The 14,241-nt window shown below is 46.9% G+C and overlaps 1 protein-coding gene across 3 annotated transcripts in view; it reads left to right on the forward strand.

Moving 5' to 3' along the window:
- Positions 1-14,241, forward strand: part of ELMO2 (engulfment and cell motility 2) — a 39,526-nt gene that overhangs the window by 11,746 nt on the left and 13,539 nt on the right. For 2 of the 3 annotated variants that reach the window (XM_072735724.1, XM_072735725.1), the window contains exons 2-9: positions 182-309; positions 613-653; positions 1,107-1,179; positions 1,537-1,587; positions 5,250-5,431; positions 6,992-7,091; positions 8,240-8,391; positions 11,527-11,605. In XM_072735724.1, coding sequence (XP_072591825.1) covers positions 232-309; positions 613-653; positions 1,107-1,179; positions 1,537-1,587; positions 5,250-5,431; positions 6,992-7,091; positions 8,240-8,391; positions 11,527-11,605 — 756 coding nt within the window. In that variant the 5' untranslated portion in view covers positions 182-231. Of the gene's footprint in view, positions 1-181; positions 310-612; positions 654-1,106; positions 1,180-1,536; positions 1,588-5,249; positions 5,432-6,991; positions 7,092-8,239; positions 8,392-11,526; positions 11,606-12,807; positions 12,844-14,241 lie in introns of all 3 variants that reach the window. The other variant, XM_072735723.1, reaches the window with a different exon arrangement.

Here is a 14,241-nt window from a genome sequence, read left to right on the forward strand (position 1 = left end):
GATTTAATCTCCAGAGACAAAAAGCCCAAGGAGAGGGTATGGTGTGATGTAGAAAAATTCCAACCAAGTAGTTCCATATGTTACTTTGGACACTGTCTTCTGATTCTCAAAAATATCTAACGAGTGAAAAATGAAGGCAAACTCTCTGACTCTTCCCTTCTTTCTGATTCTTTTGCTCTAGGCGGCTGTGTCTGTTTGTGTTTCTTGGAGAAGTAGGGCCCACTGGGAACAATGCCACCACCATCAGACATTGTCAAAGTAGCCATTGAGTGGCCAGGTGCTAATGCTCAGCTCCTTGAAATCGACCAGGTAAGCTCCTGCAATGAGAAGCAGAAGCAGGATCTGGGAAGTATGTGGCAGGGCTGTCTTCAGGGGTGGGGGCCTTTAGCATGAGGAGGAAGAGCTAGCTACAGGATTATCAAGGCCTGTCCCTCCCCGTGGCAGAAGGTCAGTCCCCTGACTTGGGAGAGGCTTCCTCTTCAACAGAAGCTTCTGGGAGGCAGTCCATGTACAGGCCCTGGACTGATCCTGCTTGGCAACCCCTCCTCAAAACCTGGGTGTGAGTTGCATGTGGTTGTAGATGAAGGATCTCTCTCTCTCTCTGTCTTTCAGAAACGGCCTCTGGCATCCATCATCAAGGAAGTTTGTGATGGGTGAGTAGAAGCAGCCCTCATTCTGCACAATGGTAGGCTAACAACTAAAGGGACGTTGTCAGACCTTGAAAGAAATCTCCAGTTAGCTGGATCCTGGGAGATCATTGTCTTACAAAGGAAGTATAGCTGAGGAGGGCATCCCTAAGACCTTGTAGAAATCTCCACCCCCCACCCCCACCCCCCAGTAAGCCGAGGAATGCCCTGCCTGAGGCCCTGATGGGGTGTTAGGCCCATGCTGAATTGTGTGGACCACCTTTTGCGGCACCAGTCTGTACACAAAGCTGAGCCGGTGGTTTTGTCAGCATCTCAGGCTAAAGCTTTGGGTTTCCCCCATCTTCCAAAAAGGCTGCCCAATCCCTTAGGCAACTCTGCTGGAAATTATTAATACATCTGTGGCTTCTAGCCAGGCCCGGTGGAAGAGTCAGATGTCTGCATGGTGTGTTTCTTACATAGGTGGTCGTTGCCGAACCCAGAGTATTATACCCTCCGTTATGCAGATGGCCCCCAGCTCTACATCACCGAGCAGGTCAGTGTGGGAGGGGCAGAGTCAGATCCGAGGGAGGAGGTGGTGCTGCCTGCCTTGCTGACATGCAGGCAGCTTCTGTTTACTAAGGAAGAGCTGCCTTCCAGGCAGATGGGGGCGCAACAGCCCTGCCTCTAGTGGCTGGAAAGCCATGTCTTCTATGTTCTGAGGGCTCGGGGTGCCTGAGGGCTTGGGGGTGCGTGGAAGTGTTCTGAGAAGTTCTTGGGCAAGAAGCACACAGGAGTCCTGACTGAAGAGGCTCAGTTATAATTACTGAAAAAGACAGCAAGCTCTTGTTGATTCAGCTGGCTTGCACAATTTTAATATTTTATCTTACTCTTTTTCTTCTTTGTTATCTAGACACGCAGTGATATTAAGAATGGGACCATCTTACAGCTGGCTATTTCCCCGGTAGGTATTTGGCTCTCCTTCGGAGTACATTTGTTTAACACAAAAATGAGCACCCACCATGGGCCAGACTCTTCTAGAAACCAAGACTACAGAGCTTAAAAAGTCAATCTTTGAGGGGCACTCAGTCGGTGGAGCATCTGACTCTTTTTTTTTTTTTTTTGCATCTGACTCTTGATCTCAAAGTTGTGAGTTCAAGCCCCACATTGGGTGTAGAGATTACTTTAAAAACAAAAATCATTCTTTGCTCTCACAACATTGTTAGAAGTAAACACACAAAGGCCTCTCTCAAGCATCCTGACAGTTGCTTAGGGAGCTATAGGGACTCAGAAAAGGGACTGCCTGGCTCAGCCTGAGGATTCCCAGAAAACCTTCCCAGAGAAGGGGACACTTAGCACAGATGTTGAGGGATAAGTGAGAATTCACTGGGGAAAGAAGAAAAGAAAGTATCCCCAGCAGAGACATGTGCTTTGTTTCTAGGAGGCAGGAGAACTAGATGGCAGAGGGCTTATAGCAACCAGGGGAAGGGTCCCAGACGGCCTGCTCGTGGGTTTGGACTTTATTCAGAAGGGAATATGGGGACACTGAAAGATTTTAAGCAGGAAGGTACATTATGTTTAGATGTATATTTTAGGAAGATCCTTGTAGTGACAGTGTGGTAGATGGGCTAAAAAAAGAAGGTTGGTGGTAGGAGGAATCTTTAAGAAGCTAATGAGGATGTTAACAGCCCATGAAGGCAAGTGCAGTGGAGACGAGCGGACGGGCATGAGAGCTATTCAGAGGTAAATCTGGGGATATGGTGATAGCCTGGATATGGAAGGAAAGGAGAGAATCTGAGGTGACTCCCTGATTCCTTCCTCAGTGGTCCTTAAAGGTAACAAAGGAAGCAACCAGAAGGGCAGAGAGAAAACCAAGAGGGGGGTGTGGCGTAGGCCCAGAGGGCTGGGAGTGTGAGGATGGAGGAAGTGTGGTCTGCCATGAGCTGAGACCTAGTAAACTGAGAAGAGAAAAGCTGTTTGTCGATCCGGAAAGTCCATAGTCCCTGGCGACTTCTGTGAGGACAGTTTTGGTGGGGTGATAAGTGGCAGCCAGACTATAGTGGTGGCAGCGTGAGGTCCCCGACTTTACCGCACCATCAGGAAGCTTGGTTGTCAAAGGAAGTAGACAGCAGAAGACAGGAACTCAGGGATGTGAAGCCAAAAAGATAATACTTTTTAGAAAGAGGTAAAACGTTCAAGGGTTTCAAAAATCAAAAAGTTTGACAAAGATGTAGTAAAAGGTCTCCCTCCCACTCCCGTCCCTCATCTACCCAGTTCCCCACCTCCTCTGACCCTTCATAGTTGCTAACTTCTGGTGCAATTTTTTGTGTCTTTGAAAATAAGTTAAAGAGAGGAAGGTTGATGGTGCAGGAAGGGGGATAATTAATGAAACAGGACCTCCCTGGGTCAGGTCAGGACAGGAGGAACCCAAAGCCCAGGTGGAGGGATTTTTGACCATTTGGTCCCCGAGAAGGATGATCGATATGGGGGTCCCTTAGGGGTGGAGGGGCTGCCAGAATTTTTTTTTTTAAGATTTATTTATTTATTCATGAGAGACACACAGGGAGAGGCAGAGACACAGGCAGAGAGAGAAGCAGGCTCCATGCAGGGAGCCTGATGCAGGACTTGATCCCTGAACTCCGGGATCACACCCCAAGCCAAAGGCAGACGCTCAACTGCTGAGCCACCCAGGCGTCCCAGGCTGCCAGAAAATTAAGGGCATGATGACACTCGTTTTCCTGGCAAGGCGAGGGACTGGTTCATCTGAGTGGAAGGGCAGTGTGGAGTAGTAACAGCTAACGGTTCCAGAAGGCCAAGCGCTTCGCGTATATTGTATCATTTCATCTTGACAGACACCCGAAGAGATGGGTGCTCGATAGCCTCGTTTAGCAGATGGGCAAACTGAGGCTTGGGTTAAATGACTTGCCACTGGTCACACAGACAAAAACATGGCAGAGCTGCCTTTCAAATCCAGGGCTGCCTGACTCCTGGCCAGTATTCTCACCAGCGAGTTCTGCTTTCCCCCTTCTCCGGAACTCTTCTCATCCTAAAGGCTTACGTCCTGCCACCTCCACCCCCTGCCCGCATCAGCTCTGCTAGCTTAATATGACAGTCTGGGAGTTGCTTTCATAGCTGTAGCCGTAGCTGTACTGAAGCATTTTACAGACCTCCTGCGCAGAGTAGTTGACTTTCTCAGGAGTACATCTCTCTGGAGCAGGAGGCAGCGGCCCAGAAACACAGTCTCGGGAGGAAAATTAACATTTGGAGTTGGAAGTTTCTAAGTGTGATGCAGACCAGTGCTCTTCAAATTGTTCTATCCTGTGACCTTTTCTCGCAGTGTGCATTTTCTCCACTGTGGGGAGTCTGGAGGATTTCTGTGTTGAGAGCCATGTGCTGCTATAGGGCCATCTTTGTAATAAAAAAAAAAGAGGAGAGGCAGAGGGGAGCAGAGAGAGGTGAACAGGACTGACTCCTTGGCCAGCAGCAGGAGCTGGGCTTCCATCACTCGCTTAGCACTGTAAGAAAAAATAAAGACCACAGGAGCACTTTGCTCTCAAGGCTCTTCTATTCCAGCTGAGAATATTAATTAACACGCAAAAAAATAGAGAATGATGCAGGCAAGTGGATTGCAGGGCACTGGCTATAGAGCTAGGAAGTTCCGCAAGAGGAAGGACCAGCAGACTCTAGGGGAGGGCTTGTGGCTGGAGCTTGTAGAAAGGAAGCAAGCATTCTGCTGGAAAAAGTTCATGTGCTAGGAGAAGGTTGGGTCACCAGTCATCACTTTGAAAAAGCTATTTCAAAAGCTTCCGGCTCCTCGATGTTCTTAAAGTTTCCCTAGGACTGTCAGTTTGAGGAACCATGATATGGGCTTTCAGAGAAAGTTAAAAAAAACTTGTCAGGCTTATATTTTCAGATTGAAAGGGACTTTACTTTTTTTTTTTTTAAGATTTTATTTATTCATGAGAGGCAGAGAGAGGCAGAGATATAGGCAGAGGGAGAAGCAGGCTCCACATGGGGAGCCTGATGCAGGACTTGATCCCAGGATCCTGTGATCTCAGGATCACAGCCTGAGCCAAAGGCAGACAGACGCTCAACCACTGAGCCACCCAGGTGTCCCTGAAAAGGACTTTAAAGGTGATCATCAGATTAAATTCTCCATCCAGTGCAAGAATCCCTCGTGAAGCATCTCTGACAGCCAGTTGTCCTGAGTCTCCTTGATTGTTTTTAGTGACTGAGAGGTCGTTATGTCGAGACAACCCGGTCCACTGTCTGATGGCTTAAATTAATAGAAAACTCCCCTCTTTGGAGCCAGTATTGTTTTCTCTATGACTTGCTGGAGGTGGTAGACTATTGTCTCCCGGTCTTTTGTAGTCCTTCACTGGGAAGTTTCTGTAATCCATAGACCAGAGCACTACAGAAAGGATATACATAACTACAGATTGGTCTTGGCACAATGGTAATTCCATGATTGATCCAACAAGCATTTTTTAAGCAACTCCTAGACAGCATGAACAAGTAGTTCTGCCTCGGGCTTGGATGTCCACAGAAAAGCCTTTATGAGCTACTCACAGAGCAGTAACCTGCCACAAGGAGCAGATGGCATACATCTTGTCCCTGGTGTCATAGTCCCGGGCCGCACGCCAGCTGATGGAGAGGACCCAGTCATCCAACATGGAGACCCGGCTGGATGCCATGAAAGAGCTGGCCAAGCTCTCTGCTGATGTGACCTTCGCCACTGAGTTCATCAACATGGATGGCATCGTCGTGCTGACACGGCTTGTGGAAAGTGGAACCAAGCTCTTGTCCCAGTGAGTATTATTGAGCTCTTATTGGGGGAGTTTCAGAAGTCTTCCTTATTCTGCAGGGCATCCTTTTCTCATATTCACTGAGTCACCTGAATTTATTGAACACCTTCTGTGTACAGAGCAGTGTGCCCAGTACTGGGGTCTGTAAGAGGAATTCTCTCTTGTGGTCCTGAATCTTGTAGTCTAGTTGGTCTTCACAGATGCCAAGTCATAGTGAAATGAGGGGGTATAGGAAGAGAGAGGGCATGTCGTGACAGATCTGTACATTTATGGAAAATGATTGGCCTGGTGAAACCTAGTGAGTGGACTGTTCATGGTATTGACCAGAAGAGATCTGTCTATTCTTAATCGTCCCCCTGCTTCCTCCCTGTCCAGTCACCTCCCACTTCTGCACACGCACATGCACGCACACACGCACAGGCCTTCCTCCGTGCTCACCATGGGTTCACCATCTCCCTTCCACCCATATTCACAGGGAGGAGGGGCTCCAGAACTTTGCGATACTCCGCGGACACCTCTGTGGTGCTCCAGTGCTAAGATGAGTGCAGTGGGACACTGTGCTGTGAATGATGAACAGATGTTTAGTTAGCTGTCTAGGCCAGTAGTGGTTTTTTTTTTTTGTCTCTCTCAGCTGGCACAGGGGGAGTCTGAAATCTTCAGTCAGTAGACCACCTTTTGAAATTTTCAGCCAAACAAAGCAACTAATCACAGGTGTTTAAGTCTTGGATTTTGCGGCTGCACTGACCTCCTGAAGCCTTCAGTGGCCATCAGCCTTCTGCCATCTCTGAGGGGTGCAGGATTAGACTGGCCCTGGTTTCCTCCTCTTTAACCTGGAGATGCTGCTTATATTGGAGTATCGCCACGAGGAGTGTTATTAACGGGTCCAAATCTGCCTTGCCAGTGGGAATAAGGTTTGTTAAATCTAGAGCACCGTACAGATGTGTAAAGGGTTGTATGTAGAGAGAGGAGGGACACAGGAGAGACGGCGTGGTAATCCCCATCCTCCATCAGCACTGCAGCAGGGCTTTGCATACACTGTCATCTTGCCGCCGCCACAACCCTGTGATGTTAATGCTGTGAGATAAACTCAGTTTGACAGAGGAGGAATTTGAAGTTTGAAAAGATAAAATTTGCATAGTTAGTAAATGGTTGAACAGGAATGGAGCCCGGGTCTGGGGTTTGTACTCTTTGTCCTACACTCTGCCGCCTCTCGGCCTTGAACGTGGGCTGTTATTTCCCTTGGATACGCCAAGTATTGGGGTTGACAAAAGTCTGATACCTTTTTGGTTTTGGGAAATGGATGAGTGATTATGTTTAGATGAGGTGATATGGGGAAGGAGAGCCAGTGCCCACGTAGCTCTTTTTTTCCCAGAGATGTATACCTGGACAGAATCTGCTGCACACCTGGCGAGGGATGCAAGCAGGTGCTTACTCATGGCTGTGCCTACCCACCCCTTGTGGGGCATTTAAGCTCAAAGCCATCCCCATTATGGCTGCCATCACACCTGTGTACCCGGTTTTGAATCTTTGTATTATTTTGTGTGTGTTCTGCTTATGTCTCAGCTACAGTGAGATGCTGGCATTCACCTTGACTGCCTTCCTAGAGCTCATGGACCATGGCATTGTCTCCTGGGACATGGTTTCAATCACCTTCATTAAGCAGGTGAGGCCTCCAGCATTCCATCTTCCTCTCCTCCCTCTGTGGCCGGTTGTCCTCTCAGTTTATGGAGAGATGCAGGCAAGACAGTCATCCTACTGAGAGTTAACTTTCTATCCCCCAAGGCCTGACTTTTCATCCTCATGCTTGGTCTTCCTGGGATCCTGAAAGAGTTCCTTCACTGTTTTCTCAGGGCCTGCTCTGAGAAGATGGAAACAGGTTTTCAGAATTGACTGTGGCCAAAGCGGAATGGGATGATCAGTGAGACTTGAGATGATCCCAGCCAGTCAATCAGTACCAGCCCTGAGTCTTCTGACCTACTTACCCCCAAAGAGCTCCCTTCTCTTTGGCTATACATGTTCATTTTGTTCACCTTTTACCTTAGGTTTACAAGTCTGCCTTCTGTTGGCAAAGCAGCCTGCAAAGCAGCCTGTTTGGATGGTCAGATCAAACTTGGTGGGTGGGAGGGGACACTTTTACTTTTGCCCTCCTTTCTTCGACAGGAAGAGGCAGCATCAATGCCAAAAACTGGACTGAACTCAATGAGTAATATATCCACAGATACAGAATCAAAGCTGTCATTGGCTTGGGACACTGGGTACCTCCTGATGCTGGAAATATTCAGACAAAAGTGAAATGACCATGTGTCGGGGACATTATAATGGGGGTTGAGAATAATGGGGAATTACTAGATCACAAGACTTTGAGGTTTTCCTGTCCCCCCTCCTCAAGTCTCTGCTGTCCTGTGTGCATGTAGGGACAGAACATGTGACAGGAGAAGGGTACGTCGAGATAAAAGGAGACTCAAGGAAAAAAAAAAAAACGGAGACCCCAGTTTCAGTAAGATCCTCTGCTTTCTACACTCAGCTTTTTCAAACCTTTATTTTGAAAACAAAGGATTAAACCTTTAGATTTTGAGGAAACACAGTTGACTGGATGCTGTCGTTTGAAATTGAGTTGTCCATGCCTTGGGAAACCCTGGCACACTGGCCAGGGTGGCCCTACACCAGGTACCACTGACTTCATGGGGATAGCTGCCCCCATGTAGGCAGCACACCTGGAGGAACCCTTCGTGAGCTGATATCAGAAACCCAAGTCGCCCAGTGCTCTCAGGCCCTGGGCTTCCTGACTGATCTGGCCTTTGCTGGCTGTAGATTGCAGGGTACGTGAGCCAGCCCATGGTGGACGTGTCAATCCTTCAGAGGTCCCTGGCTATCCTGGAGAGCATGGTCTTGAACAGCCAGAGCCTGTACCAGAAGATCGCTGAGGAAATCACCGTGGGACAGCTCATCTCTCACCTCCAGGTGTGAGTAAGACACCCTGCCCCAGCCTCCCTTCTCGCCTCTTATTTCCAGTACATCTCCTTTGCTTGTGTTCCATGCCACCGGTCTGCTTGCTCACTCATTCATCACTACTTCCACACTAGTGCCAGGACGCTCCCATGACCTGGACCCAATCGTGTCATGCTCTCGCTAAAATCTTCATGGCACTTCTTGTCCCTCAGGATGAAGCAGAGTTCTCCCAGCCTTCCTGCACTACCATACACCACACACAATTAGATGCTCTCTCCTCTACGAGCCAAATAGTCTCTGTATGTACCTGTAATAATTATATAAAATTCTCTATTTTTATTACTCGTCTCCCATTTAAAATTTTGAACTCTCTGGGAGGAGCAACCAATCATTTTTGGGTCCCCTGCCTTGATTTAACTAGAAATCAATTAGTATTTGTTGTATGAACGTTTAGCAAACGGTATGCTGTTGGGGGTAGCAAGAAATATTGTATAGGGTATGAGTTCAGGCTATCCATTCAGATCGCAGCTCTCTTGCATGCTAACCACGTCTCTGCCTTTAGCAAGTTATCTGGTCTCTCTGGTCTTGGTTTCCTCATCTCTAGACTGGGGTTAATCCTCTCCACCACTCAGACTTGTGAGGATCAAAGGAGATAACAGATCTTGCATCATGGCCAGTACAGGATATGTATACAATTCAAGAGTTCTTTGCTTTTGTTTGTTTTCTAAGAAGCTGAACACAAGGGCACCTGGGTAGCTCAGTCCATTAAGCGTCTGACTCTTGATCTCTGCTCAGGTCTTGATCTTAGGGTCGTGAGCTCAAGCCTGGCATTGAGCTCTATGTAGGACCTATTTGTAAAAAAAAAAAAAAAAAAAAAAAAACACAAAAAAAAAACCAACTAAGAAGCTTATCACATCTTAAAACGTTTTATCAGACAGGAAAACCAGAAAACACATGAACCCTTTGGAGCACTGTTCCCCTCCTCTCCATTTTCTTCACTTCACTTTAACCCTTCTATACAATTTAAGGGGGCTGGACCCCCAAGACAACATGGTAATACTGTTGATTCCTTTCTGACTCTTGCTCCCTTTTAGCATTTCGGACATGGACAGGTGCCAACAGAATGCCCTGTCAGTTCCCAGGGAAGCCACAGCTCCCAGCTTTGCTTGTTTATAGCAGCCTTGTCTTCACTCAACTCTGCTCCCAACCCATACCTCCCCCTCGCACAACTAATCCAAGTAAAAAGAAAGCACAATTTGCAGCTCTGATTTCTCCTTGTCACTTCTAAGGAATTCTTCAGTCTCTGTTTTCATACCCCAAAGCTAAAAAGATTGTTTGAAGTGAAGGGAACATTATAAACTCCAGATGGAGAGTTCTGATTTTCCTGACGGCAGACTTACCCCTCTGTTTCTTTGTTTCTGAATTAGGAATGACCCAGTTGCGTCCCCAAGGATGATAGAGGAGCATGGCTTTTCTCAGGGGTCGGTCTGTGAATATTTTCAACCTGTAGCTGTTACTAGAAATTCTGGCCTCTCCTATTTGGGCTGGGACACTTAGTGCCTTCCATGAGACACCCCCCCCAGGACACTTCCCACCTGACCAGGACGTCAACTGGCCCATCTAAAAAGAAAGCCACTGTGTGTACCCCCAGTGTGGCAGGTAGAAGCATCTTGCCAAGTGCCAGGGTTATAAGATTCCAGAGAATGGTTGTAGTTAATTTGTTTTAAAATGAAATAAGTTTATAGTTGAAGACTTTGAAAGTATAGAAAAGCAAAGAGTAAACCCTTTGCCCATTTCCCTACCTCCAGACACAACCACTGTTCACATTAAATTGACCGCCCTGCTAGTTGTTTTTTCTCTGCATGTTTTTATTTATTTTTTATTTTTTTTCTCTGCATGTTTTTTTTTTTATTTTTATTTTTTTTTATTTATGATAGGCACACAGTGAGCGAGAGAGGCAGAGACATAGGCAGAGGGAGAAGCAGGCTCCATGCACTGGGAGCCCAACATGGGATTCGATCCCGGGTCCCCAAGATCGCGCCCTGGGCCAAAGGCAGGCACCAAACCGCTGCGCCACCCAGGGATCCCTCTCTGCATGTTTTTAACAGAACTGAGAGTTTACTATACATACTCTGTGTACCTTGTTTTGTTTTGTTTTGTTTTGTTGAATGGAATATTAAACCATGTATAATGGCTTGAACCTTTCCCATGTATAAGATTCTTCTGGGGCACCTGGGTGGCTCACTTGTTCAAGCATGCGCTCAGGTCATGATCCCAGGGTCTTGGGATCAAGCCTTACATTGGGCTCTCTGCTCAGTGGGGACCTGTTTGTCCCTCTCTCTCTCCCTCTGCCCCTCCCTCTACTTGTGCTTTCTCTCTCTCTCTCTCTCTCAAATGAATAAATAAAATATTTTTCAAAAAAATAAAGATTCTTCTAAAAGGGTAGTTCTAAATCTTTTACATCCCATATGCCTTTGAAAATCCAGTAACAGTTCTAGACTCTCACCTCCTTGGAGAAAATAACACATAGTCAACCAACTGCACAGAATAATTTCTGCACCATTTCTAGGGTTTACAGACACTCTACACCATCTCTGAATCCAGGAAGAAGAACCTCTACTCTGTATGTGATTTTTTTTTAATTTTTATTTATTTATGATAGTCACACAGAGAGAGAGAGAGAAGCAGAGACATAGGCAGAGGGAGAAGCAGGCTCCAGGCACCAGGAGCCCGACGTGGGATTCGATCCCGGGTCTCCAGGATCGCGCCCTGGGCCAAAGGCAGGCGCCAAACCGCTGTGCCACCCAGGGATCTCTGTATGTGATTTTTAATGATGATTTAGGACTTCAATGTATATAAACAGAGTTGTGACTATGGACATTTGGATTGTTTACCATTCTTTCTTTCTTTCTTTCTTTTTTTAACAGTACTTGAATGAAATGCTTTGCCAATACATCTTACCCAGCTCTCTGATTACTGTCTTTGGATAAATTGTTATTAGTGGAGTTGCCCACTTTTCAGGCTTTGGAGACTTCACCCTGGATCCTTAGTTGATTACCATCTTCGAGCAACTGTTGTAAACCCCCCTAAGTGTCCTCTTGCTGGTCAGTCCTCTAATCTCCTTCTGCCTTCTTTCTCCACTGGCACAGCTCCAACCAGGAGATTCAGACCTACGCCATTGCACTGATTAACGCGCTTTTCCTGAAGGCTCCCGAGGACAAGCGACAGGTCTGTGGCTGCCTTTTCAAGCTTTTCATCTGGGCTCTTCCAGAAGAAGAATTGTCTCCCACCCACCCTCCCCTCTGTTGTGCAGACAGCAGACATACAGCCATTGCCTCAAGAGTCCTTCCTCTCATCCCTCTGTGTCAAGGGCCCTCAGAGTGGCCTTACTAAGGAAGACTTGGGGAAGATCTAGAAGGGGTAATCAGTGGGTCTTAGGCCCAAGCGGGGGCCTGCAAAAACTTTTTCCTCCAAAGGGCTTGAGAGTAAATATTTTTTGCTCTGTGGGCTTATGGTCTGTGTGGCAGTTGTTTAAGTTTGTCATTACGGCCAAAATAGCCTCAGACAATAGGTAAACAAGCAGGGGTGGCTGCCTTCCAAAAAGACCTTGTATATGCAACTAGATGACAAGCCCAGTTGGGTCTTAGCAGCCGACCCAGGCTAGAGGATCAAGAAGGGAGAAGGAGGCCCTCTAGGCATCACTGTTGAGTCCAAGGAAACCAGCACAAATGAGATCTTGACTTAAGGAAGCAAGTGTGTGGGGACTTGGCATGAAGTTTCATGGATAAAGACCCTCTGGCCCAGATTCTAAGCTGCTTTCTTCCCCTGTCCATTAGCTGTGTGACACGATACAAACAGCTCTGCTTCTCCGAAGCCCGATTCCCTCACCTGTACCATGGGAGCAGCAACATATGCCCAGTGTGCTTCACAGGGATGTCACAAGGGAAAATAAGAACTCTGTTTTACAAATGAGGAAATCAGGAATCAGCCGGGCGGAAGAATGACCACTGACCTGAGCCCAGGGCCCACAGGCTAAGTGCTTTTCCTTGCTGGGCAGGTGCTTGAACCTCTCGGGTCTCTGTTTCTCTTTCTATAAATGAAAGGGCCAGAGGAAATGATCTCTAAGGGCCCGTCCACCTATGACAATCTGGATATCTCTGTTAAAAGCCCAAGTGGTGTATAGAAGAAAGACTTTTAAGTTTTCTGTCAATGCCATGGGCTCTGTAAGTTGGAATTCATGTGGGATCATGAACCAAGCTCTTGGTGGGTTCCAGGGGGAGGGCCAGCAGCATCTATGGTTCTGTCTGTCCTTGTCTTTCTTGGATGGCTTTGTTCTGTTAATCTCTCCCTTCCCAGTCCTGTTTTGAACATCAGCTGAAAGCTCATTCTTCCATCTGCTTCTCTCTGTGCTTTTTGCTTTCTGCCGGCAGGACAAGCACCTTAACCCTCTAGACCTGCCTGTCACTGTAAGTAGCACCGCCGTGTGGAAAGGGCCCCAGCTCTCTTCCAGGTGGGGAGGTCAGAGCTGGGCGAGAATCTCATGCTCTGATCTAGGTGTTCATGGAACTCCAAGACCCAGGGAAAGGTTGTGTGCTGTAAACATCAGAGTGCTCAGGGAAGTGCTGGAGATCAGCATCTCCAGCTAGGACTTCTAGGATTAAGGGGATGCCTGCCCCAGGGAATCTGCCCAGTCTTTCCTTTGTAACCTGCCTTTAGGTAAGTTTGTGGTTCAGCCAGGGGAGTCAGATTCAGAAGTAGCCTGAGACTTTCATCTCGGTAATAGGACGGATGCATCTTCTCCCAGCTTGGTACGGCAAAGAGTAAAAATAAATCCATGTTGCTTCGGATGCGTACTACAACCATAGGAATTTGAAAAAGTTTAAATGGTTGTCAGAAGGGAATTTGCATGCTTGTTTCTTGGTTAGAAGGAGCTTTAGAGGTTGGCTTTATGAGGCTATGAAGAGGGTAAATGCTTTCCCCCAGCACCCAGAGAAGCTTTTGGTCTAAGGCCATTATATTCTAGCAGTAGACGAATGTCAATTACCCAATACAACCCACTTTGTGAGTTGTCCACAGCAAGATTTAATCTCAAGCCGATTCCTATAGCTACCAAAGGAGTTTCTAGGCCACCTTCCTCCTCTGCCAGCCAGTGTGTGCTCAGGGGATGCAAAGTAAAACTTAATGTTCCCAGTAGTGTCAGCCACTTGGAATATGGCTAGAAATGCAGAAGTGAGAGGGAAGGGCCTTTTAGCTCTGAGAAAAATGAGAGTGCTCACAGATACTGCTCCACAGGAGAGGTGTGACAGCTCCCTCAGGCCCATTGATTTAGAATTATCCATAAAATTAAATTAAGGCAGCAGTTTAGAAAGTGAAGTCATACTAATTAACGTGGTAAGAAGCAATGGCCGAGATTGGAAGGAAGAGACAGAAGAATTATGAAAAGCTGTCAGAAAGATTAAAAGCACAGTAACCTTGGGACCATTCTGTTTAGGGAAAAATAACCTCACATTTCAGAGCTCCTCGGGGCTGCAGAGTGTCATAGCACACCGCTCTTCTGCTGAAGCCGAGTCCTTGGCAGTGATGAAGTTATAATCATTGTAGTCCCTTCAAAAATAAATGTCTATAGTATATTTTTAGAGAATATGCGTAAGGCCGGTCAAAATAAGGTCCTGAAAGGACCCTTGAAGCTTCGGTCCCTGGAAGACTCATTTATGTAGGATACTTTATTTCCTGAGTGTGCTAAATAAATAGTGTTACTGTCAGAATCTGAACAAAATATAATAAAAAAGATGGCCCTATTATGAGAAATTACCCAAAAGCACCAACATTCTATTCTCCAAACCAGAATCAGAAGTGAATCAAGG

This window comes from Vulpes vulpes, chromosome 14, assembly GCF_048418805.1.
Source record: "Vulpes vulpes isolate BD-2025 chromosome 14, VulVul3, whole genome shotgun sequence".
In the NCBI taxonomy this organism is placed as follows: domain Eukaryota; kingdom Metazoa; phylum Chordata; class Mammalia; order Carnivora; family Canidae; genus Vulpes; species Vulpes vulpes.